The sequence below is a fragment of the Acomys minous genome, assembly GCF_964271855.1.
Source record: "Acomys minous genome assembly, chromosome: 14".
NCBI lineage: Eukaryota > Metazoa > Chordata > Mammalia > Rodentia > Muridae > Acomys > Acomys minous.
In genome coordinates this window covers 74,789,634-74,814,765 of record NC_140496.1, presented here as the reverse complement: position 1 = coordinate 74,814,765, position 25,132 = coordinate 74,789,634, and the positions used below count along the sequence as shown (strand labels likewise).

Below are 25,132 nucleotides of genomic sequence, written 5' to 3'. Positions count from 1 at the left end.
TTTTCAACTCAATTTTACATGCCAAGTGGTTATAATGTTTAAATTTATATAAGGATTTTTTTTTCATTTTTCACCATAGCTGAGTTTCAGGCATTAGCTGCTTGCTCTTGGGAGTTTTGGGTCTAAATGTGACAAGGAAATAACAAGTTAGTTCCGCTGGGACAGTGTTCTGCAGAGGAGCACCTCAATTGCACATATGAGTCCTGAGGTTCAGCACTACAAAAAAATTATTTTTCATGTTATTTATTTATTAATAATGAGCTATAGTTGGTGATGCATGATGTTCTCAGTTGTGATAACTGGAGTCTTCACACCTTCATTATTACAGACTACGCTCTTTGTGTAATTGTGCTAGATATAAATATAAATATTTTTATTTATTAGCTGCATGTAGCTTGACTAGAAAAAAAGAAGTCAATAAAGCAGGTGAGTTAATCTGTATAAACATATGACTAGAATAAGAGTTACGAAAAGAAAGCTCGAGAACCTTCGAGTAACTAGGGAAAACATTCTTCCCTTTGTTACAACACAGTCATGAGTTGCATCAATGAAATATTAAAGAGAAACAAGCACAGACCTCTTGGAAACCCCCTTCTTATCTGTAATACATCCTATCACTAACTGGGAATCGTGTGTTCCATGCCTAAAGAGGTTGCCCATTCACACAAAAGGTTCACGTTTCTTAACTCATTATTTTCCACCCTTTGTTTCAGATCATACCCAGGCGTTTGTCAATATAATCAGAATTGGTGTGCTGAATCTCTCTCTCTCTCTCTCTCTCTCTCTCTCTCTCTCTCTCTCTCTCTCTCTCTCTCTCTCTCACACACACACACACACACAAATCAGATAGAAGAAGATGAGCCACTGCAGAGAACTTTCACATCTGTCGAAGCCAGGTGGGCTCCTGGTGGGACCTCTACTGCACGGCATATGGTTTTGCCAGGGAGGATGGGAGGCGGGGTGGGACCACAGCATCTCTTAAATGATCCCACATTATAAAATCAGTATGGTGTGTAATTTATGTTTCCCTTTTATGACATTTTCATAATGTAGCACTCACACACACAAAAAAACAAGCCTATGGTGTTTCAAGAATGAGAAGTAATACTAATATTTAATCACACTGTCGTACTTGAGTAAATGACATTGCCAAATGTTCATTGGTTGAACAAGTCAGTCCAGCATGTGTTTTTATAATTGTCCTACTTTCTAGGAAGGATGTAAGAGAAATACCTAACTAAGTTACTGGCATTGCAGAGGATGCCTGATTTATAACATGTTTTGTCCTTTCCTGTATTTCTTGTCTATTGACAGTCTGCATTTATTTGTGTATACCATCTCTTAAAAATATTTAGGAAAATTGCTGCTGAATTTGGAAAGAAAATTAGGTAATGCTAACAAATAAAAAAAAAAATCTTAAAATTTTCCCTCAGCATCTTTCTTCCGTGCCTGCTCAGTTTAGAGAACTCAAAAATCCATGCTATGATTATAAACAAATTGTATTCTAATATGTGTTCAGATTATATCATGACTTTTATATTTTCTTTTTTGTATTGATATACACATTCTGAAGCATGAATTGTAGCTGACACTGGTCCTGAGGAATCCAAGATATTATGAAGACTCCACCTCTCTGACAATGTTCTTTGCAAACAGGCAATAGGATGCCAAAGCCATAAATGTCAGAGTGAGCTCTTTTACCTTCATCTCAGGATATACTTAATATGTGCATTAGTTCCATTGGCCCATAGTTGCTCTCATAGGCAGCCTCCCCAGCCACGTTCTGCCATCAGCCTTTGGGTTGCAGTTCAACCCAGAGAGCTGGGAAGAGCTCCAGGTGCTGTTTCTTCATAGTGAGATGCATTAGTAAGACAAGGTAATGCTCCATAAGGCAACCATAATCCATATGGATAAACAATTTGTAGAAGCTAGAAGTAATCAGTTGAGCTGGTAGCTGGCCTGGCTTATTTCTAGGCCACATCTAGAAATATTAATTTTGCTAGCCCATGGCCACATGATTTCTGTGTTCTCTTATGGTCTTTCATTTGTGCACCTGTATCCTACTTTATCACATTTTTCTAATCTAACAAGGTTGATAATTGGCTAAAGATATTTAACTTTGTTGACACATGCTTGACAGTGTGCAGAAGATTAGCAGCATGGACACTGGCTTTCCACCACATTGTTCTGAATTCCTGTCTTAAACTGTCCAATGTGTGATTAGACTATGGCGTGGTGCCCATAAATCTCACTACATGCAGCAGTTATTTTGCTAGTAAATAAAATTGTTTATTACTGGTCAGTTTATATGCAAGGGGAGAATTGTTAAGCCAAACTGAAAGAATATGATCTGAATATATATATTTATTGGGAAAATATTCATGTTGTATAGGATATTGAAATTGTTATAAGATTTGTTGTATTGGGAAATAAAAATCTAGCAGGACCATGGGAAGATGGCCCTGTAAAGGTATCTTATCAGGTAAAACACCCTACCAATAGTTTAACAGTATAACATAGGGATATACTTTCATACTTAAAATTACAGTTTTACTCATTTTATTTTTGTGTGTATTTGTGTGTGTGTGTGTGTGTGTGTGTGTGTGTGTGTGTGTGTATGAGTATGTATGTGCCTAATTTCCCTTCTTACTGGCTCTACCTGATACTAATTAATAATGGTAGCAAGTTTCCTTTTCAATACTTTACCTGTAACATTTTATCTTCCCATTGAAGATACTTTATGACAACTATATATTAGTCATTACAAAATAATGCCTCAAACCATTCTTTTCTTCCCATTGTGGTGGAAAAGGCCAACAAACCAGAGTTCATCCTTGATTTTACAGACTGAATGCAAAGCCTCAGATATTGTGTTTCATACCAGTACCCCCTAAGCCCTGTCTAAAATGCATGTATCTTGGACACCCTAATCTGAATATGTAAAATCAAAATATTAAATATACCATAAGTTTTGACTTTTGAAATTATGTCACGAATGAAAAGTTCACAACTAATCTCATTCAGCATGTTACAGTAAAAATGTACACACACAAAACTATTGTTTAAAATTTCTTTCATGATATGTATATAGGCAAATACTAAACATAAATGATTCAATTGTTCATATTTAAGTGGTACCCGCAGGATAGGTAATTATGCATATGCAAATAATCTATTTTTCTTTCTAAAAGTCTAAAATCTGAAACACAGCAGGTTTTAAGCATCGTCTATCTATGCTATACAACATGTATGTTTATTTCCCCTTTGAAGAGGAGAAGCACCATATCAAAACATATGTTAAAGAATAACAAAGCTTATTTAGGTGATACCCTAATTTGCCCTCTGTATAATCACCATTTTTTTTGCATGGAGAACCAGTGTACTACATAGTATGTGAAACACTACTATGGCATCTGCATGATTCCAAGGACCAGGGTCTGCTTAGGGCTGTGAAGAACATTTCCACATGTTCATGGGTTGAACACAGACACACAGAAACGCTGGAGTTGGGTGGATTGGTCTCCCTGATGGAGAAACTAAAACTTCCAAAGCTTGGCAAGTTAATTATTCACTGTTGAACAGAGAGACCGGGCTGTTGCAGAGAGCAGAGTCAAGGGGGTAGAGATTTGAGTGTAGAGGTCTGCCAAGGGCATAGGTTTAGGTAATCTTAGTAGGAGCAGCTCTTGTAGCACAGTTCTCTGACCATAAATATCCAGGGCGAGAGACCTATGGCAGAAATTTTCTTCATAAACGGCTTTGCTGTTTCCTCTGAGGCTGACCCTGGGGAGGAAGGCATTATCATTTCCCCATGGCAAAGCCTTGGGTCTCTGGAGACCTTGCCATGGCCGACTCAAGTCAACAATACATACATGTCCTCCAGTCCACATTCAGTATGGCCATGCTTCTCTGTTATTGAGACTAGATGATGCAAATGTAACAGGAAAGGATAGAGCCAAAGGTCAGGAAGTTGGAGGGATAGAGAGCTTACTCAGAGTCAAGCCTCCCCACCACAGTAACGCAAGAGTGCCTTAGACTCATGGAACCAAGGAATAGTTTTATGAATCTAGTCCCATAAACGAGTTGATAGAGACAAGTTGATAGAATCTCAATTATAAACAAAAAGGTTTCATAAGATGGAATAAAGAAACAAAGAACATGTTATCTCAAGGTGGAAAAATAAAACGGGGTTTAAGTTTACATAATAGAAAACTACTCCAGAAACTTTTTATATACGGAAATAATGTTATTAAAAATTCTTTCCCAAGTGCAAGAGTCTACTGAGTATTCTAATAATCAATTATTGGTAATTTCAAACAAGTGTACTTTCTTTTTAATGTCAGCCAGTATGTCACATCCAAAAGTATCAAGAGAGGGCACCATCCTACTTACTTCTGTTGAAAGGCATGGCACACAACAGACTTTTAATCACATTTTTACTAGAATGAGTGATAAATGATTACACAATCCTGCAAGATAACTCAAAGTAGTGGAAATAAAATGAGCTACTTGTAGATTTCCTTGAATGGCTTTTAAAACCCTCCAAGTATAAGCAGACTGGCATGTAGAAGTTGTGCTAATTGGCTGTAATCCTACCTTACAGAGTGGAAAAAGAAAATGTTAATTCCTCTGGGTGTTAGTTCTGATCAGAAATGATGAATCAGATAAACCAATTGTCAAGCTATGTGTATATTCTTAATATTATGATGTTCATAAACGTTAGCTTTTCATGTCCCACGATAGTCTTCATTTACCAAGAGATTGGAATAGACGTGAGGACATCCTACAGGGACTCTAGGTAAGAGAAATATAGGAGATGGGGAAATAGAAGGACCCAGAGGGTGTTAGAAACCTACAAGAATATGGTGATGGGTGGATTGGGGCCCAGGGGAGTCTGCTCAAACTATTGCACTAACCAAGGACAATACAATAGTGAACATTAAACCCTTACTCTGATCTAGCCAATGAACAGCACATTCTCCACAGTTAGGTTGAGAGTGGAGACTGACTCTTCCCCTTGGTGGGGAGGCCTGATGGTGCTCAAAGAAAGAATAAGCAGGCTACCAAGATGAGACTTGATAGCCTATGGCCATATAGTGGGGGAGGAGGTCCCCCTAGGTCTTAGACCCAGGGGAGGGGAATAGGGTGAAAGCAGGAGGGAGAGAGGAATGGGAGGATACAAGTGATGGGATAACAATTGAGTTGTAATCTGAATAAATTAATTAAATAAAAAAAACTGTAAATAAGTTAGCTTTCCAGGCTAAGGCATTCACAATGTCAGTGCCAGGTCATCTTCCTTCCTGAAATTTGTTAATGATAATTAATGATCAATAAGTATGAGACTGTGGTATACAAATGCAGCTATCATGGCATATCACCTATTTATATTTTTAAAAATCTATTTATTAAGTATACAATGTTCTGTCTGCATGTATGCCTGCACTGCAGAAGAGAGCACCAGATTTAAAAATATGGAACACTTCACGAATTTGCATGTCATCCTTGTGCAGTGGCTATTCTGCTAAGCAGCTCTGTATCCTTCCAATTTTGTATACGGGCTGCCAAAGCAAGCACAACTATTTATATTTTTAGTACTGTGGTACTATTAGTTATTTTTCATCACTGTGTTCATAAATCTCAAGAGAATAATTTATTTGGAGGGAACAGTTATTTTAACTCATGCTTTTAGAAATTTTGTTCAATCCATCGTTCATCGGTCCCATGTAGAAGAATTTTTCTCAACTCATTGTGACTAGGAAGCAGACTGGGAGATGGGAAGTTAGAGAGACAAAGAAACAGAGAGAGAGAGAGAAAAAAAAGACATTAAAATGTTCAAGGCAAAGAAATTTTCCAGGACCTAAACACAGTACTCCACGTCATTCACCTAGAGTCGTATGCAGCTGTTCACAGATGTTATCCAAACAGCACTGGCTAGTAAGGGCCAAATGTTTAACACATGAGGCTGTGTGGGATGTTTCATATTCAAGCAAGCATGCTATTCTTACTTGGGACAACTGGTACATCCAATAGACACGTAAACTTCCCTCATCCTTATCTTCACCAATAATTACTCAGGGAATAGGGTCTTAAACAGCATCAGTTTTCCAGTATTTAAGAGTTAGGTTCAACAAGTCAGTTTGTCACCTTCTTTTCATTCAGCATTAGCAAAGTAAAAAGAGAAGAAAAAAAAAACCTCTTGGCTTTGATTTTTTACTTCCATATTTAGGAAAGATATGTGGTTGAAGCTAAGTAAAATAAAAATAGTTCACTACAGCATGCAATAATGATAATCATTTTAATGATTAACTTTATGTAATGTGATGATTTGGTCTGATTAATATTACAGGCATCATACTGCAGAAATTATGAAACAACTTAATTTACTATAATTAAAAGCATGATGTCAACTCATTTTTAGATTGCATATAGGCAAGGTAAGCATAGCTTATAAACCATAACGAGCAGAATCAAAACCAGAATACATTTAATTCTGAAATAACTTCTAATTATGTCAAAGTTTAGCAAGTAATATGAAGAAACAATATTCTATGTAAAAAGAAATCTCTCAGTTGAGTACATTTAGCTATTTATGAATCAGATATGAACACAAAGACCAAAAAGAACTTAATGTAATCAAAATTTCTTAGACATCTTTCTTGGCCAGCGGAAATCTTAGGAAAGATCTTATTTCATTATAGTTCCATGCTACAAATATTTACAGCTACACATCTCAATGCATGCAAGATTTGAACCCAATATGAAGTAGATCCCAACTACAAAACTGCAATAAGTTGTCATGGGTAATAAAATAATGCTTGCCTTAAAAAAAAAAACTCATGTTGTCGCAGCAAATTCCTCAATTGTGCTCACTATGATAACATGACAAAGGAATTCTCTACTTGGCCATATTTTAGTTGGATCTCTGAACCGTCTATGCTCACCTGGGTACTTTCTCATGAAATCTTTATCTAGCAGGATATATTTTAAGTTAGCTTATGAAACCCCGCTGACCCTCAATGTATGATCCACTCTGAGTCTGACCATCTTTCTCACTCTCTGCCATGCACAAGGTAATATCTAATCACCTAGCCCAGCATTAGAGAGAATATTGATAGGTAAATAGAACCAATAGGATTGAGCCTTACTCTGCAGGGCTCCTCTTTGGAAGGTTGTAATTCACCTGTCACACATTACCTTTTGTCTTTCCTATTGGTCTATGTTGTATTGGACTCTGTAGTCTCATCTAAGACATAACAATGAAGACCGACTATTAAGAGTGAGGTTTCTTGCTAACCTTATCTGCTTATGTTCTGTGTTAAACCTGGATATTGCATGAAAGTGAATAGATAGGCCTACACGTTTCATAATTCTAGCATTTAGCCCATCAAGAATCTTCATCGTATGTAACACAGTGAGTTTGTCCAAATATGAGTTGTACTACACATGGGATAAAAGGAAGTTTCCTTTACTTGCAAATGACTCCCAATGTCATCTGCTAATCTCCAACTAAATGCCATGGCATGCGTGTCTCCCCTTCTCTCTCTCTCTCTCTCTCTCTCTCTCTCTCTCTCTCTCTCTCTCTCTCTCTCTCTCTGTATATCTGTATCTCTCACTTTCTTGTATACATATACAAACCATATATACTTACAATAATAATAACTACATTTTTTTTTTACAAAAATGACATGAAAGGACAGAGTAGAGACTATGCTACTCAAGCCATATTTGAAGCTAAGCTTGTTAATGGTCAAGAACACTCTAGCGGGAAGGAGCTAGCCCCAAGCAGGTTCTGGAGTGGGACCTCTTCTCTCTCTTGTGAAAAATATGGAGGGAAAAAGAAAAGGAAGCTCATCTCCACAGTGATTGGAGCTTGTTTAAATCCACTTATGAACTTGCTGGTATGGAACGAACCTAGTAATTTCAAATGAAAGCAATCTCATCTGTGAAATGTTTTGGGCAGGGTGTACCTCTTAGAAAATGATGGAGCCGCAAAGTCAAATAAGCTATGTAACTAACAATACAATGGAAACCTGCTGTCCTTCCTCTGAGTGCCACCAGGTCTCCCCCTCCAGGGGACATGGTCAAATATGAGGCACCAGAGTTCATGTGAAAGTCATAACCCACTCTCCACTCAACTGTGGAGAATGTTGATACCCTATGAGCATATACAGGGGGAGGAAATCCCCCTCAGGAACAGTCATAGGGGAGGGGAATAAGGAGAAAATGGGAGGGAGGGAAGAACGGGAGGACACAAGGGATAGGATAACTATTGAGATGTAACAAGAATAAATTAATAAAAAATTAAAAAACAAAAATAAAAATAAAAATAAAAAAAAGTATACAATGGAGATTGAACTACCCATCTTTTGTTTGAAAGGTAGAACTACTCACACTTCTTAGAGTCAATTTGACCTGAGTTAAAACAAATAGTGAGACTGTGTGATCAGACCTGACAGTGATAATGTACTCCCTCTTGGTTACCTGACACCCTCTATTTACTTCTATGCATTAAATTAGTAATAAACCATGAAGCAAAAGACTGATATTTTATGCTATTTTGATTTTAAAAATCCAATAACCTAGTTATTTTGGTTACTAATTAAATAAAAGAGGATGAAGAAACAGAGTATATTCTAGCTGCCTACAGTGCCATACTACTGGATTTATTGGACAAGTTTTATCTAATTTGTAATTTGAAATAATTTTATTTATTCTTTGAAAATTCTATTCATGAATGCAACGTATTTTGATCATATCCACTCTTAATCCCCCAACTTCTAATAGCTCTGAGACTCATCCTCAACAGTGTCTTCATCCCAAGTATATGGATTTTTAAAAATTATTTCTCATAGCTGACTGAGTTCAAATAATGCTACGTATGAGTCCATGGGTAAGCAACCATCTAACGAAGTAAGAGCTCCACTCCTCAAGAAAAACAACTCACTCTCTCTGCCTCAGCAGCCACCACCTGCCCATAGTTATTCAGTAAGGGGTGGTGTCTTTTTGAGTCCCTCCCTAACTTGCGTTGGAATTTTGGAAGCTTTTAAACTCTTAGTACACAAAATAACAGTGAGTGAGTAACAGACTGCACGTCATTTTAAAATCTACTGCCTACTGGCTGTATCCACAGTTAATATAGTCATCATTTGTACCATATTCTTTCTTAAAATTCCTCAAAATGCAAATCATTTCGAACATAAAGAGTATTATTCCATATGAGAGCTGCATTACATATTGGATAAATATAGTTGTCCTTTTACTGAGCCTTTGCAAGCTGGATTGGGTCACTATCGAGTTGCCACACCCAGAGCTGTAACATAAAAATTGAGAGGATGCAAAGTGACTTTGCACAGCTATCATAAAACATATCACCTCTCGGAAGAAAAGGGCATTTTTACACTCTTCGTTTATGTTTGATGATATTTCCTGAGCCCCAACCAGACCCACTGTTCTTCACCTTAGATTTTTCTGGAGTAAGGCAATACTGGCTGCTGTCATGCTACATATTTCACAAAAATATGTTCCCCGTATCAACTGGTAACCTAGGGGTATCTTTCTAAATCTGGAAATGACTAGATATTTAAATTCTGTACAAATTACAATCCTATCTTCTATGAAATTCCAGTATTCACTTATTCTGATATATATATTTCATTAAGTTTGATGTTTTAATATATTGCTTGATCATGTTTTCTGGTTTTAGTTACATTTTTAACCCTTAGTTAACCTTTAAGAGTCAAGAGATCATAAATAATTAATTTCTGATGCTGACTTGATAGTGTCCTATTTTTCAATAAAAAAAAGCAGCATAAGGAGAAATAGAGTTTATTTGGTTTACAATTCCAAGTTACAATCCACTACTTGAGAGAAGTTGAGAAGGTAAGAAGTTGAAATAGCTGCACACTACATCCACAGCCATGAGCTAAGGAAGCAAATGCACCTGTGGTACCTGCTTGTTTGCCTGCTTTCAGAAGGCTGTCTTTACTTTAGACATCTCAGCGACCATGCTAGGGAATGATGCTTCCCAGAGTGGTCTGGGTCAATAGACACATGAGATAACTGCTCATAAGTTAGCCTGATCTAGATAACAGCTCAACTGATCTTTTTTCCTAAGGCTATTTTAGGTTTTGGCAAGTGATCATGTAAAAGTAACCATCACACATGTATAATCTTAAGATAAAAATAGTAATTTGTCTGAAACATATCTGAACTATTTTTGAAATATTTTATATCCTTTTAAATATTCTTACAAGCTTAAGATGCTTTTTATTTAACATGGGTCATGAATCTGCTAATTTGAAGAAAACTACTCTGGTCTTGGAATCAACTAATAAACTGAATAGAACAACCATTGGAAGAAATCTGCATTTTAATTTCCAAGATTAGTAAAAGAAATAACAACCTTATGTGATGAGTGTTACAGTAGCAGAAAACATAGATTGTCTTAAAAGAAAGGTGCACTAAGGAGAGAACATAAGTCTTCAGGAAAAAAAACCTTTAGGGAAGGCCTTGAAGGGTAGTTATGCCAACTTTTTTCTTTTTAGAAGGAAAAATTACTTGGAAAATAGATGATGATAGGGTAGTTTTATGTCTGAAATCCAAGCTACTCAAGAAGTTGAGACTAGAGGATCACAAGTTCAAGACTTGCCTGGCTTACACAGGGATTCAAGGCTACGCCTCATCTCAAAATATACTTAATAAAACGCACAAGGAATATAGCTCAGAAATGAAGTGCTTGTATAAAATACTAAAGTGCTTATGCTCAATTTTCATAACTAAAATATAAATTATGATAATTTTATAATTATCACTCTGTAGTTTTCTTTTACTACTATTTATTTAGTGTTGTATACTGAATAAGATATGGAATTTTATAAATTATCACTTTTCAGGTAAGATGTGACTTGTCCCAGTTTTTAGGAAGATTAATTGGCTTGGTCTGGCTACACAGTAACTACAAGACTAGCTTAGACTACAGAATAAGGTCATTTTTTTTCAAATAAATGAATAAATAAAATACATTTTGAGATTTCCATTTTATAAGACAATGTAAAATATTGAAGAGCTGAAGTAAATATAATTAAAGACAGAGAGGATACTAAAATTAATATAGCAATTAGTAATATTTAGTATGTCACATTCTTTTTCTACCTATATTTTATATGCAATATATTATATATTATTAATATTATATATGTTTATGTGTAATATATATAAAAGGGATTGGGAACATTTCTAAAATACGAATCATCTTCAGCACTACAGATACCCAGAGCCAACATATGCAACAACTCCCATGGCATTTTGAGCACTGCCTTTAAACACACAATATCGAATGTAAATGAACTTCTGTTGGCTCTTGGTCAGTATGCAGTTCCCTCTCATAATTTTCTCTGAATAGTAGAATAACAAAACTTGGGGAAGGGAGGAATCCTTACAAAGCACATTTGTCCAACACTGATATCATAGATGGAAGACTCTGACTAGGTTTTACAATCATGGACCAATCTGCTCCAACTTTCAGTTGAATATTTCTCCTTCTTTAACTGCTCACACGACACTGAAACAATTCAACTTTCTATATGGTAAATACATTAAGACTCCTGGAATGTCATGCCTCTGAAATCAGAAAGTATTCAATATGCATGTACCATGTCAGTACCCTGTGAGCCCCTAACGGCCATTAATTGCCTTAGTTTGCCTTGGGGCGGTTGAGTATATGTGTTTGTTTGTTTTCAACTCCCCTCGGCCCATCATACTAACAAGTCTCTGATCACATTCCATGAAGAATTGCTCTCAAACGTGCAGGTGACAAATGCAGAGGAACCATTGTGAATATCACCCTTACCGTGGAAAATTAAATTTGTGAGCTTATACAGGTTATTTACTAAAAATAGTCCCAGGCTGATTTTTCTATAATTAAATAATAGCTAGGAAACATCTGTTACTTGTAGAAAAATAAATAAATAAAAGGGGTAGCGAGATACAAAGCTTAAAAAAAAAAAAACCCAATGTAGCTTTAACTCCTTAATTTAATGTTCAAAATGTTGTGTAGGGAAGATTATAAGCCATGACCCATAAAAGATAGACATATTGTAGGATATGTTGTAGTATCCCAAAAGGATTTAGTTAATAGGTATATTCTTTCATATGGAAATATACTATTTCAAGATCCCAGTAAACGATTTTTGACTAATGGGCCAAATTATCTGGCACACATATTTATATTGAAATAAGTCATCTTCATTATTGAGACAGCCACCCTTTAAATAAGTACAATTTTTGGTAAGAGGCAAATCTAATTAAACCAGTTACTATCCCAATAAACCAAGAGGGGGAAGAGCACATAGACACCATCACAGCAGAGAAAGATCACAGATGTACTGTGATCTGCTGCCATTTAGAAACTAAGTAGGTATACAACAGATTCCTGCAATATTCTTTATTTATGCAATTTGTTATTAAAACTAATTTTGAGCCATACTATTCTCTACCATAATCAATAACAACTACAAAGTCCTTCCTTAACCTTATCGTTTAAATTGATCAAGTCAAGCAGGTCTATTGAGTCCTGACCTTCAGGCCTCCTTTTAGGGATTCCCAATCGCCTACAGCATTCTGGCAGTTCTGTCTGATCTGTCAACAGCTTTTAATACCAGCATTTTGGGGGATTCTGTTATCCTGTGAAATTTAATCTCACCTATTTAAGCTTGCAGAAAGTACTGGAGGGAATTATTAACAGATTTTCCCTCATCTTCTTAAAGGATAGCGCTGAGTGATTGGCTGGTTTCCCCAAGGACTGAGGGCTGAGAAGTGCTAGTGTGTCAGTAGCATCCTATTTAGCATGTGTGTGAGGCCACTAGGGAGGCAGAGAGACATTTGGAATCAGAATTACATCAATATGCTGATGATGCCTCCCTATCTTCCTCTCATCAAACCTGTATCCTTCAGCATTAATGCTTTCTTAACTAAGATGGAAAGTGCCTCCAAACAGCACACTGCTTATGGTTCTAATTAGACAGCTGGAAACTCATTGATGATACATTAGAGCACTGGACCAGCAGTCTCAGCACCACCAGGGAACTTGTTAAAATGCAAATTCTCAGGCCCACACCAAACTTATTCTGGCAGGAACTCTGGGGACAGGACCGAGCAGTCTGTGTTTAGCAATGTGATTTTTAATCCACTCTAAAATTGGAAAACCTATGCATTAGAGAAATAAGCTTGCATTTGTCCTTGGAAATTTTATTATGAGATGCTTCTTAGTTTTATTGATTGAAATACTTCTGGATCCAGGCACATTGGCCTTGATCATTGTGTTGGCTTGAATAAAAAACGTCCTCCATCAGTGTGGACATTAGAGCACTTGGTTCCCAGTTGGCAGTGCTGTCTGAGGGAGTGGTACACTCTTCTCGAAGAAGTATATCAGTAGTGTGGACTTATAGATACCATAGGCCTTTCCTCCTTCATATTTTCCCTCTGCTTCCTTTTTGTGGTTGTGGGTGTGATCTCTCAGCTTCTTGATCCTTTCACATGGTGCCATGCCTGCTTATCAATATGGACTTTCCATCTGCAAGGGTACACCCAAATAAACTCCCTCCTACACATTGCCTTGGTCATGGTAATTTATCCCAGCATTAGACAAGGAATGGAATAGCCACCACAACACAAGGCACATAGTCTCAAGCCATACCATGCCAAATAGTTACCGACCTCTGTAATATTTCTCATCTGTTACTAAAGGCTCAGAAAATGTCCCATTGGTCTCCTTTTTTTCTCTCTCTCTCAAAGAAAAAAAATTGGACTGAAGTTTTAGACATATGAATGCTGAAGCATTCAGTGATGATGCAATTTATTAATAGACAAACAACTTTATGTCCAACTTTAACCCAAGCCCAAATGATTACACATCATATATATTTGAGAAATAACCCATATAGGCTATGCTCTTCAATACTTATTGACTTCAAGGAAATAGAGTGTGGTAGAAATATGTGTTGAGAGCAAGACGCATATGAAAAATTAAATACAGAAGAATTGGGACACTATGTTAGTTAACAATATGTCCCCACACAAAATCTCTCAAATCCCACATATTGAAAGAGACAAAAGTTACTTTATCTCCACAGTGCTAACATCTCATTTCGACTGTAAACCCTGAGTGCTCTTTAAACTATACAAAACCAAGTAATGACTATGATGAATGAACGTGGAAACGTTGTTAAATGCTGGAGTCATACACTTCTAAATATCATGGGCACTGATCAGATACAAAAGCTTGAAGCCTTTATACCCTTTGATAATGTTAATAAACTCTGCTTGTTATGTAACTTATATTCTCACTTTGCCTAAAATTACTACATGAGCCCTCTAGGAATATAAAAATTCAGCTAGGACAAAAAAACAAAAAAACAAAAAAACAAAAACCATAGTTTTGAGCCTCTCTAGAAAATTCTGGCGATACAACTGTTTTTTGAACACCTTCTATGTGACACTCACATGCCTGTTAAGAAAAATGGTAAACAGCACTCGGGAGGTAGAGGTAGGCAGATCGCTGTGAGTTCGAGGCCAGCCTGGTCTATAAAGTGAGTCCAGAGCAGCCAAGGCTACACAGAGAGACCCTGTCTCAAAAAACCAAAAAAAAAAAAAAAAAAAAAAAAAAAGAAAAAAGAAAAATGGTAAAACTGAGCAAGGGAGATAACCAGTCTTTGATTTCATATAAAAGTCCATTCATTTTAAGAATATATAAAAGTTTTGTTCCTTGTAACTTAATAATAATAATAATAATAATAATAATAATAATAATAATAATAATAATAATAATGAATAAACAGCTGTTCTAGATTTAAGTAGGCCCAGATCAAGTGGAGTTCTTGGGAAGATCCACTGTAGGCATACCACTTGAGTTCCTGAGGTCCATTATTTCCTCTTAGCACCCTGCAGCCATGCTCTTCCTACTGATTTCAGCCCTCTGACTGACTGATGCCTAAACTGTAATCTCTTTCATTCTGAATCCTGTCACACTGACTGAGAGTCTACTTTTAATTAGCCACTAACCAGCCCCGTTGCTTCTGTCTCTACTGTCCTATAATCAAAGTTCTGCAGAGTAGTAAATTCAAAAGCAATGTTAGGTCTTCATGATTCTTTATTCAGAACAGTCCCAAGGTTTTACTTTCTACCAAGTAGAAGTTTGTGGACGCCCACAAGTCCCCCCAGTCCTCATAGGCAGCCCACATTTATTGTCTTGTCAGCACATGGACACCTTAGGAGACTTCCTCGATTATGACTGAGAACACCTATCTAGGTCAAGTGTTTATTCCTGGATTCCAATCTTCCTTCCATGATATCTTCTGTATACTCAAAGCTAATAAGAACTACCATACTACCCTCTGTAAGGGGAAGACTTTGTCTTTTCCTCCTCCTCATTCTGCACCCAAGCACATTCCTGTACTCTTCATATATCCTTATATCAATAAAGTTTTTCATTAGAACAAATTACTTTTCAACATACTACTGATGGTACAATACATTTATTTTCCATATAAACAAGCATGTTAGGTACTTCTTTAGACCTTGCTTATTTCCTAACTATAAACTTTATGAGGGTGTGAAATTCTCTCTGGTATATTCCAGTCACTTTAAATAATGCCTAGTGCACAATAGGTAGTCAGTCAACATAAAGTGCATGAGTAAACACAATCATTTTCCTATGTACTTATCCAGTTTGAGTGTGTTCTGAGTTTTGTATAAGGCATAAAGAGTTGGCTTGCATTTCTAGTCACTCTTTCTAATGGAAGACGGTGAGAAGGAAAAGATGCCCTCAGGAGTGAAGTAATTAATAATGCCATTTGGGATGTTAAAATTTGTATATGGAATGCCCCCCAAAAAGGTTATGTATAAAAGCCTTCATCTCACTTGACAGTGCTATTAGAGTTGGTAAGAGCTCTAGGAGATGGGAATTATTTGGAAGAAATATGTCCCTGAAGAAGTGACTCTGATAAATTTATTTTGTCCCCTGTCCTGCATTGTGGCCACCTTGAGGTAAAGGGTTTCCCTTATAACATGTTTCTACCACAGTGTTCTGCCAAAATAGATTAAGTTGGTGATTCAAAGTGGTCTTGACTTTAAACATTGAGCTAGAATAAACCTTTGCTCTGTTCAGTATTATTTTACGTTGTTTTGTTTTTATGTCAAGCATTCTTGTCACAACAAATGCAGTGCCAATACACAGGGTCATCTTTCATTCCCATTCCTCATGGATCAACTTTTGGTCATGAAATCATCTTAATCATATGGTAAAACACTTAATCATACAGTAAAACAAACACTTACTGTGAAGTATATTTCACAAATTTCTTATATTTCCCCAGTCATATACTATGAAAATAAATATAAAATAAGTAAAATTATCTCCCATTTCTCCTGTAATTTGGCTGTTTAAATTTGTAGGATGACATGAGTGAACTAATGAATGCCTAAAAGTATAGGCCCAAAAAGATTCTTACTGTTATAAGATCACCTTAGAAAAAAAAACATTAAAAGAGTAGGTAGATGGAGTAAAACCCACAGAGCAAAACTGGCATTTGAACTAGCTATGCACCAGTAGTGACTGATCATTTACTGAGGTCAATTTGTGCTATGGTTCATCTCCATCTGACAAATTACCCACCAACTGCAGTTATAACTCTTGCCAGAGAGAAGCCTCTGAGCATGTGCGTCATTTTCAAGTAAATCAAATTCAAAATACTGATTTGAATAAAATGGGTAATTTATCTTTCCATAAATATACTCAGTTTATGACCTCACAACTAATATCTCTTATAAAATATCATCTCTCTCTGATAGCATTGCGCTTGGAGAGATCATGGTGTACACAGCCAGCAGATGCTTTGGAGAAGACTACTCAGAATGAAAGGATGTTAAATCTGTCATCTTTAATCAGTTGACTAAATACTGAATCTGAACAGTGCTCATATGAAGACTTTTAAAACACTATGCTGCAGTTTTATTTGATTTTTTCCAGCAGAAAAGTTGACTCTAAGTGTGAACAAGGATTGCATCTCTCTCTCTCTCTCTCTCTCTCTCTCTCTCTCTCTATATATATATATATATATATATATATATATATATATATATATATATATATAAAATATATGTATACCCACACAGACTATATATATATAGTCTGTGTGGGTATACATATATAATATATTTATGTCCTAGTATGGTTGGACTTTGGGGATTTTAAATGTCTTCAGTTATAACATTCATACATCATCCACACATTTTATGAAAATTGCAGATTGTTGAGGTTATAGAAGACAGCACATTTGACTGTTACTAATTAGAATACACTTCAAAGATATTACAACGCTGACAAAAAGATAGACCAGTGATTTTGACCCAAATACATGTATCATTTTATCCAAATTAATATTTAAAAGTTCCTTTTAAGTGGACTGTCAGAATGGAAATAATTACATATAGCCTAGAATTTAATTACTTTTCATCGGTCCACTTTAAGGACACTCTAATGATTTAAATTAGGACTGCATATCAACAGTGTCATTGCCTAAAGTCTGCAGAATTTCAGCCCTATCTCCACTGATGCTTTTACTTTACCTCCTCTGGAACAGCTCGAATATTAACAAAGCCTTTTCTGAAGACGATGAACACACGACGGGCTCCACAGCGCAGAGCGGATGTCGCACAGTCAAAGGCAGTATCTCCAGCTCCGAGTACAATCACGGCTCCCCGTATGGATGGCAATGGAGAGTGACAGGCGCACATTCCTGAACGATGAAAGGAAAACCCCATTTTCAAGTAGAGAAACCATTTCTGCATGACAGCTCAAAAGATACTTGTACTCAAAGCACTGTAAAATTGCATCTTGCAGTTTTCCAGGGTGGAGTGTCACTATCAAATTATTCTGCTTCGTTGAAAGACAGTTTTATTCCCATTTTAAAAATATGCTCATATATGTAATTTCAAACTCACTTCCCTTAGCTTCTTTTTTTACACTTCTAGAAGGACTGCTGCAACGCTTTTAAGGATTTTAGTCATGCTAAACAGAATGAATAAATGAAAACTTTATCAAAGTCATGATACATATATTTACATTTGCCAATTAAATATCCATACATTAGTGAAAAAAAAGCAATTCTTATGATGTTAGTCCATAATCAATAACATTTCTTAAAATACTTTGCATTCTTGCTTTTCGTTTGTTCTTTCTTTATTTTTCTTTACATATCACTGGGGTTATTGTTTGTTCTTTTATTTTTTAAATAATTATTCAGATTACATGCTGATTGTTATCCCCACTTGTATCTTTTTATTCCCCACTCCTTCCCTCTTTCACTCTAGGTTCCTCCCCTAGACCTATTATAGAAGGGGACCTCCTTTCCACCATAGGAACACAGCATATCAGGTCTCACCTTGATAGCCTGCTTCCCCCTCCTCTGTGTGCCACCACGCCTCCCCAACAAGGGGAAGTGGTCAAATAGGAAGTGCCAGAGTTCATGTCAGAGTCAATCCCCACTCTCCACACAACTGTAGAGAATGTGCTGTCCATTGGCTAGATCTGAATAGGGGGTTTAGGTTTACGGCATACATTGTCCTTGGTTGGTACAACAGTTTGTGAAGACCCCACTGTGTCCAGATCCACCACTTTGATGGTCTTCATGTAGGGCTCCGGGATCCTCTGGGTCCTTCTATCCCCCCAATTTTCATACCATTCTCACCTGCAGTCCAATAGTGAGTTCCACCATCTGTCCTGATCCCCTTCTGAATGAAGACTCTCAGAGGACAACCATGTTGGGCTAGTATCCAATTATAAGTGAGTATATACCATGTATGTCTTTCTGGGTCTAGGTTAACTCACTTAGGATGATCATTTCTAGTTCTATCTTTTTGCTTGCAAATTTCAATATTTCCTTGTTTTTAATACCTGAGTAGTATTCCATAGTGTAAATGTACAAGTTTATTTATCCATTCTTTGACTGAGGGACATTTAGGTTGTTTCCAGATTATGGCTATTATGAATAAAAAATGCTATGAACATAGTTGATCAAATGTCCTTGTTGTGTGGTGAAACATATTTTGGGTATATGCCCAAGAGTAGAATAGCTGGGTCTTGAGGTAGCCCTATTCTAATTTTTTTTTTTTTTTGAGAAAGTGCCAGGTTGATTTCCAAAGTGGTTTTACAAGTTTGCACTCCAACCAGCAATGGAGGAGTTTTCCCCTTTCTCCACATCCTCACCAGGATGTGCTGTCACTTGAGTTTTTTATCTTAGCCATTCTAATGGATGTAAGATGGAATCGCAGAGTTGTTTTGATTTGCATATCTCTTGTGATTAAGGACATTGAACATTTCTTTAAGTGTTTCTCAGTCATTCAATATTCATTTGTTGATAATTCTGATTAGCTCTGAACCCCATTTCTTAATTGCGTTATTTGGTTTGGCAGTGCTTAATTTCTTGAGTTCTTTATATATTTTGGATATTGGTCCTTTGTCAGACGCAGGGTTGGTGAAGATCTTCTCCCAGTCTTTAGGCTGTCACTTTGTTCTCTTGACAGTGTCCTTTGCTTTACAGAAACTTTTCAGTTTTATTTGGTCTCATTTATTATTGACCTTAGTGCCTTGTCTCCTGTGCAAATGAGTTCAAGGCTCTTCTTCATTTTTTATTCTAACAGATTTAGTGTCTCTGGTTTTATGTTGAGGTCATTAATCCACTTGGACTTGAGTTTTGTGCATGGTGATAAATATGGATATACTTCAGTTTTTCTACATGTAGACATCTAATTAGACCATCACTATTTGTTAAAGATGTAATCGTTTTCCATTTTATAAATTTTGCTTTTTTGTCATAAATCAAGTGGCCGTAGGTGTATGGATTTATTTTTAGGTCTCTGATTCAATGCCAATGATCAAGCAGCCTATTGCTATGCCACTACCACACTGTTTTAATTAATGTTGCTCTATAACAAAGCCTGAGAAGAGGGATAGAGATTTCTCCAGAGGTTGTTTTATTGTCCAGAATTGTTTTAGCGATTCTGGGTATTTTGTTTCTCCATATGAAGTTGACATTTGATATTTCAAGGTCTTTAAAAATGTGTAGGTATTTTGATAGGGACTGCATCGAATCTGTAATTGCTCTTGGTAAAAGGCCATTTTTATTATGTTAATTATCCTGATCCATGAACAAGGGAGACCATTCCATCTTCTGATATCATCTTCAATTTCCTTCTTCAGAGATTTGGGTTTTTTTTCATAGAAGTCTTTCACTTTCTTTGTTAGAGTTATACTTAGATAATTTATATTATTTGTGGCTATTGTGAAGGGTATAGTTTCCCTCATTTCTTTTTTTAGCACAATTGCCATTTGTATACAGGAGTGTGATTGAGTTTTTGAGTTGATTTTGTATGCAGCCACTTTGCTGAAGGTGTTTGTCAGCTGTAGGAGTTCTCTGGTGGAATCTTGGGGGTCACTTATATACATAGTCATACCATCTTTGAATAGTAATAATTTGACTTCCTCCTTTCCGATGTGGATCCCATTGATCTCCTTTTGTTGTCTTCTTGCTATAGCTAAAACTTCAAGTACTATATTGAAGAGATATGGAGAGAGTAGGGAGCCTTGTCTGTTCCTGATTTTAGTGGAGTTTCCTCCATTTAATTTTATGTTGGATTGGCTTGTTGTATATAGCCTTCATATGTTTAGATATATGCCTTGTATCCCTGATCTCACCAAAACTTTAGACATGCATGGGTGTTGGTTTTTTTCAAATGCTCTTTTTGCATCTAAGGAAATGGTCATTTTTTTTTTTTTGTCTTTCAGTTTGTTTTTATGGTAGATTACATTGATGGATTTCCATATATTGAACCATTCTTGAATTCATGGGATGAAGCCTACTTGGTCATGGTGAATGATGTCTTTGATGTGTTCTTGGATTCAGTTTCTGAGTATTGTATTGAAAATTTTTGCATCCATGTCCATAAGAGAAATTGATTGGAAATTCTCTTTCTTTGGGTCTTTGTGAAGTTTTGGAATCAAGGTGACTCACAGAATGAGCTTCATAATGTTCCTCCAAACATTTTTATTTTGTGGAGTATTTTGGAGAGTATCCATATTAATTCTTCTTTGAAGGTCTGATAAAATTCTGTGCTGACACCGTCTGGCCCTGAACTTTTTTTTATTGGGAGGTTATTGATGACTGCATCTATTTCCGTAGGAGAAATAGGACTATTTAATTTGTTTATCTGATCTTGATTCAATTTTGGCAAGTGGAATACATCATGAAAATTGTCCATTTCCTTTAGATTTTCAAATTTTGTGCCATATAGGCTTTTGAAATAAGACATAAATATTATGTATATTTCTTCAGTGTCTCTTGTTATGTCTCCATTTATATTTCTGATTTTGTTGATTTGGATAGTGCCACTCTGCCTTTTAGTTAGTTTGGCTAATGGTTTGTCTTGCTTGTTGATTTTTCTCAAAGAACCAATTCTTGGTTTTGTTGAGTCTAGACTTGTTTTCTTTGTTTCTAATTTATTGATTTGAGCCCTGAGTTTGATTATTTTTATCAGTCTACTAGTCTTGAGTGTTTCTGCTTCTTTTATTTTTCTAGGGCTTCCAGATGTGTTGTTAAGTTGCCTATATGATATTTTCCCAATCTCCTTATGAAGGTGCTTAGTACTATGAACTTCCGTCTTAGCATTGCTTTCAATGTGTCTCATAAATTTGGGTATGTTGTACAATCATTTTCATTGAATTTTAGGAAGTCCATAATTTATTTCTTTATTTCTTCCCTGACCTAGTTGTCATTGAGTATACAGTTGTTTAGTTTCTATATGTGTCTAGGCTTTTTGTTATTTCTATTGTTGTTGAAGTCCAGCTTTAGGCCATGGTGGTCTGATAGGATAAAAGGTATTATTTGAAACTTCTTGTATCTGTTGAGGCTAGCGTTGTGACCTACTATACGATCAACTTTGGAGAAGGTCCATTAGGTGCTGAGAGGAAAATATAATCTTTTTTGTTTGGGTGAAAAGTTCTGTAGATATCTGTTAGATCAATTTGATTCATGACATTGGTTAGTGTCATTATTTCTCAGTTTGGCTTATGTTTTGTTGACCCATCCTTTTGTGAAAGTGGGATTTTGAAGTCTCCCACTATTAATGTGTAGGCATCGATGTGCAGTTTAAGCTTTATTAATGTTTCTTTTACAAATGCCCCATTGTAGTAGGAGCATAGATGTTCACAATTGTGATGTCATCATGGTTGAATTTTCCTTTGGTGAGTATGAAATGTCCTTCTCATCTCTTTTGATTAATTTTTGTTGAAAGTCTATTTTATTAGATATTAGAATGGCTACACCAGTTTGCTACTTGTGTCCATTTGCTTGGAATGGCATTTTCAAGCCCTTTACTCAAAGGTAAGTTCTATCATTGTGGTTGAGATGTGTTTCTTGAATGCAGAAGAATGTATCCATTCTGTTAGTCTGTGTCTTTTTATTGGAGAGTTTAGACCATTGATTTTAGAGAGATTAATGACCAGTGACTGTTATGTCCCTTGATTTTGATGTTGGTTGTGGTCATGTGTTTGTATGTTTTCCTGGCTTTTGTGTTGCTAAAGTGAAGTTATCTATTTCCTGTGTTATCCTTGCTGTAGGTTGCCACTTTGGGTTGGAGTTTTCCTTCTAGTAACTTCTGTAGGGTTAGATGTGTAGATTAGTACTGTTTCGATTTGTTTTTGTTGTGCAATATCTTGTTTTTACCATCTATGGTCACTGACAGTTTTGCTGGGTATCGTAGTCTATACTAGTATTTGTGGTCTCTTAGGGTTTGCAAGACCATTCTGGCTTTTATGTTCTCTGCTGAAAAGTCAGGTGTGATTCGATAAGTTTGTCATTATATGTTACTTAGCATTTTCCCCTTGCCTCTTTTAATATTTTTTTGTTCTGTACATTTTGTGTATTGATAATTTTGTGGTGGGAGAATTTTCTTTTCTGGTTTATTCTATTTGATGTTCTGTAGGCCTCTTGTATGGTTATATTCATCTCTTTGTTTAAATTGGGGAAATTTTCTTCTATGATTTTGTTGAAAATATTTCCTGGGCCTTGGTGCCAGGTGTCTTCTCTTTCCAGAATTCCTATTATCCTTAGGTTTTGACTTTCCATGGTGTCCTTGATTTCTTGGATGTTTTGTGTCAGGAATTTTTCAGATTTAACATTTTCTTTGATGGTTGCATCAAATTCTTCTATTGTATCTTCTGCACCTGGGTTTCTTTCCTCCACCTGTTATATTCTGTTGGAGATGCTTACCTCTGCAGTTTCTGTTTTCTTCTCTACATTATCTTTTTCACAGATTTGCTCTGTTTGTGTGTTTATCATTGTTTTCATGTTCTGGTGTCCTTCATTGGCTGTTGAGAGCAGTTCATTGGTGAGTGTCTATAGGTTGAGACCCCTTACCTGTGGGGATCAGGAAACCCTTCCCTGGATCAGGCAGATGAACTGGATTCATCTCTGGGGGACTTTGCTCTACAGCCGGGGCTCTCCACTGACCAGCATATGCTGATGCTGGTGCTCTGCTTCCCAAGGTTCAGTCTGAGAGAGTATAGGTACAGTCCATCATCCTGCATTTGTATGGGATTTGGAGAGCCTGCCCATGGCCCGTGGGCCCTGGTGCTTTGGATCTATCTGCCAGAAAGTGCAGGTACAGAGAGCTAGCTGTGGCATCTAGCTGGGCTTTGGTATGCCTACCCATGTCCACCAGAGCCCTCGGTTCAGTCCACCAGAGTACGGGTATTGCTTCCTAGCCTACAGTGTTTGTCTAGGCTTTGGAGAACGTGTCCATATCTGCTTGGGTCCCACATGTACTCTGGGTCGCTGCGTGGACTTACAAGGTGATCAGAAGTCAGATCTATCCCGACTCATCACTCTGGGCTCCCTGCTTAGCCAGGAGCCATTGATGCTTGTACTGAGTAGCCCACAGTTAAATTAGAGAGAGAGCGCAGGGACAGCCCAATAGCCTGCGTTTGGCTGGTCTTTGGAGACCCTGCCAGAGGTCACCATACCCTGGGCCTGTGGACTGGTGGGGTGGTCTGAGGTCAGATGCAACCATTCACCTTGGTTCTCCCCTGAGCCAGCAGATCCAGATTCTGGTTCTTCCCCGCCCACAGTTCAGTCCCAGATGTAGAGTCTGAGATATAGAGTGCAGATGCAGCTCGCAGACAGGTATACGTTCAGACTCTGGGAACTGCACACTGTTCCTCTGTGGGCTAGTTGGATGGCCTGAGGCTAGACCCCTTGTGCCCTGTACCATGTGGATCCCTCTCACCAAGGGCTGTCCAGGTCTTGTGGTCTATAGCTCCTAGCCCAGTCCCTAGGCACCTTCCTGCCTATCAGACACAGTGCATGGTCAGAGCCACCATCTTGGATCTACTTTACATAATTTCTAACATAACTCTACAATATATTTTATATTTAATAAAGTTTTAAAATATATTTTATTATATTTTAATAATTTATTCATATTGCATCTCAATTGTTATCCCATTCCTAAAATTAACATGTTAAGTAAATGTTGTATTTGTAACTCAAGTGTTTCTGGGAATGATGAGTACAACATAGCTTTCTCCTTATTGAATGTCTCTGGTTCTTTCTGTGAAATTGGAAACATTTTTTTTAAAATGTGTTTCTCTTAAAACTGTTTTTACTAATTAATTAATTCTGTGCTTGTGTGTGTGTGTGTGTGTGCAGGCATTCACTCATCACAGTGTGCATGGGGAGGACAGAGGACATCTTTCAAGTGTAATTACTCTCCTGCTATGCTGTGGGATCCAGGAATGCAACTCATGTGCTAGGCTTACATACAAGTGCCTCTACCTGCTGAGCCATCTTATCACCCCAAGGAATATGGCTTCCTAAGTATCCATTTCTCATATACCATATATACCATATAGGAAAATATGGTATCTTTATGAAGATCCTTGAAGAAAAAGAAATAAGATTGTGTTCTGTCTTAGAAAGTACTCTGTTATCAGTACTGTATTATAAACTTCTGATATTATAAATTATTATAATTTTTGAAATGCCACCCCAGATGAAGAACAGACCTATAATTTCAATAAATATAA

General features: G+C 36.7%; 1 protein-coding gene across 2 annotated transcripts in view; it reads right to left on the bottom strand.

Moving 5' to 3' along the window:
* Positions 1 to 25,132, bottom strand: part of DPYD (dihydropyrimidine dehydrogenase) — an 867,929-nt gene that overhangs the window by 490,549 nt on the left and 352,248 nt on the right. For both annotated transcript variants that reach the window (XM_084756838.1, XM_084756837.1), the window contains exon 10: positions 17,620 to 17,789. In XM_084756838.1, the coding sequence (XP_084612964.1) occupies positions 17,620 to 17,789 (170 nt within the window). The remainder of the gene's footprint in view (positions 1 to 17,619; positions 17,790 to 25,132) is intronic.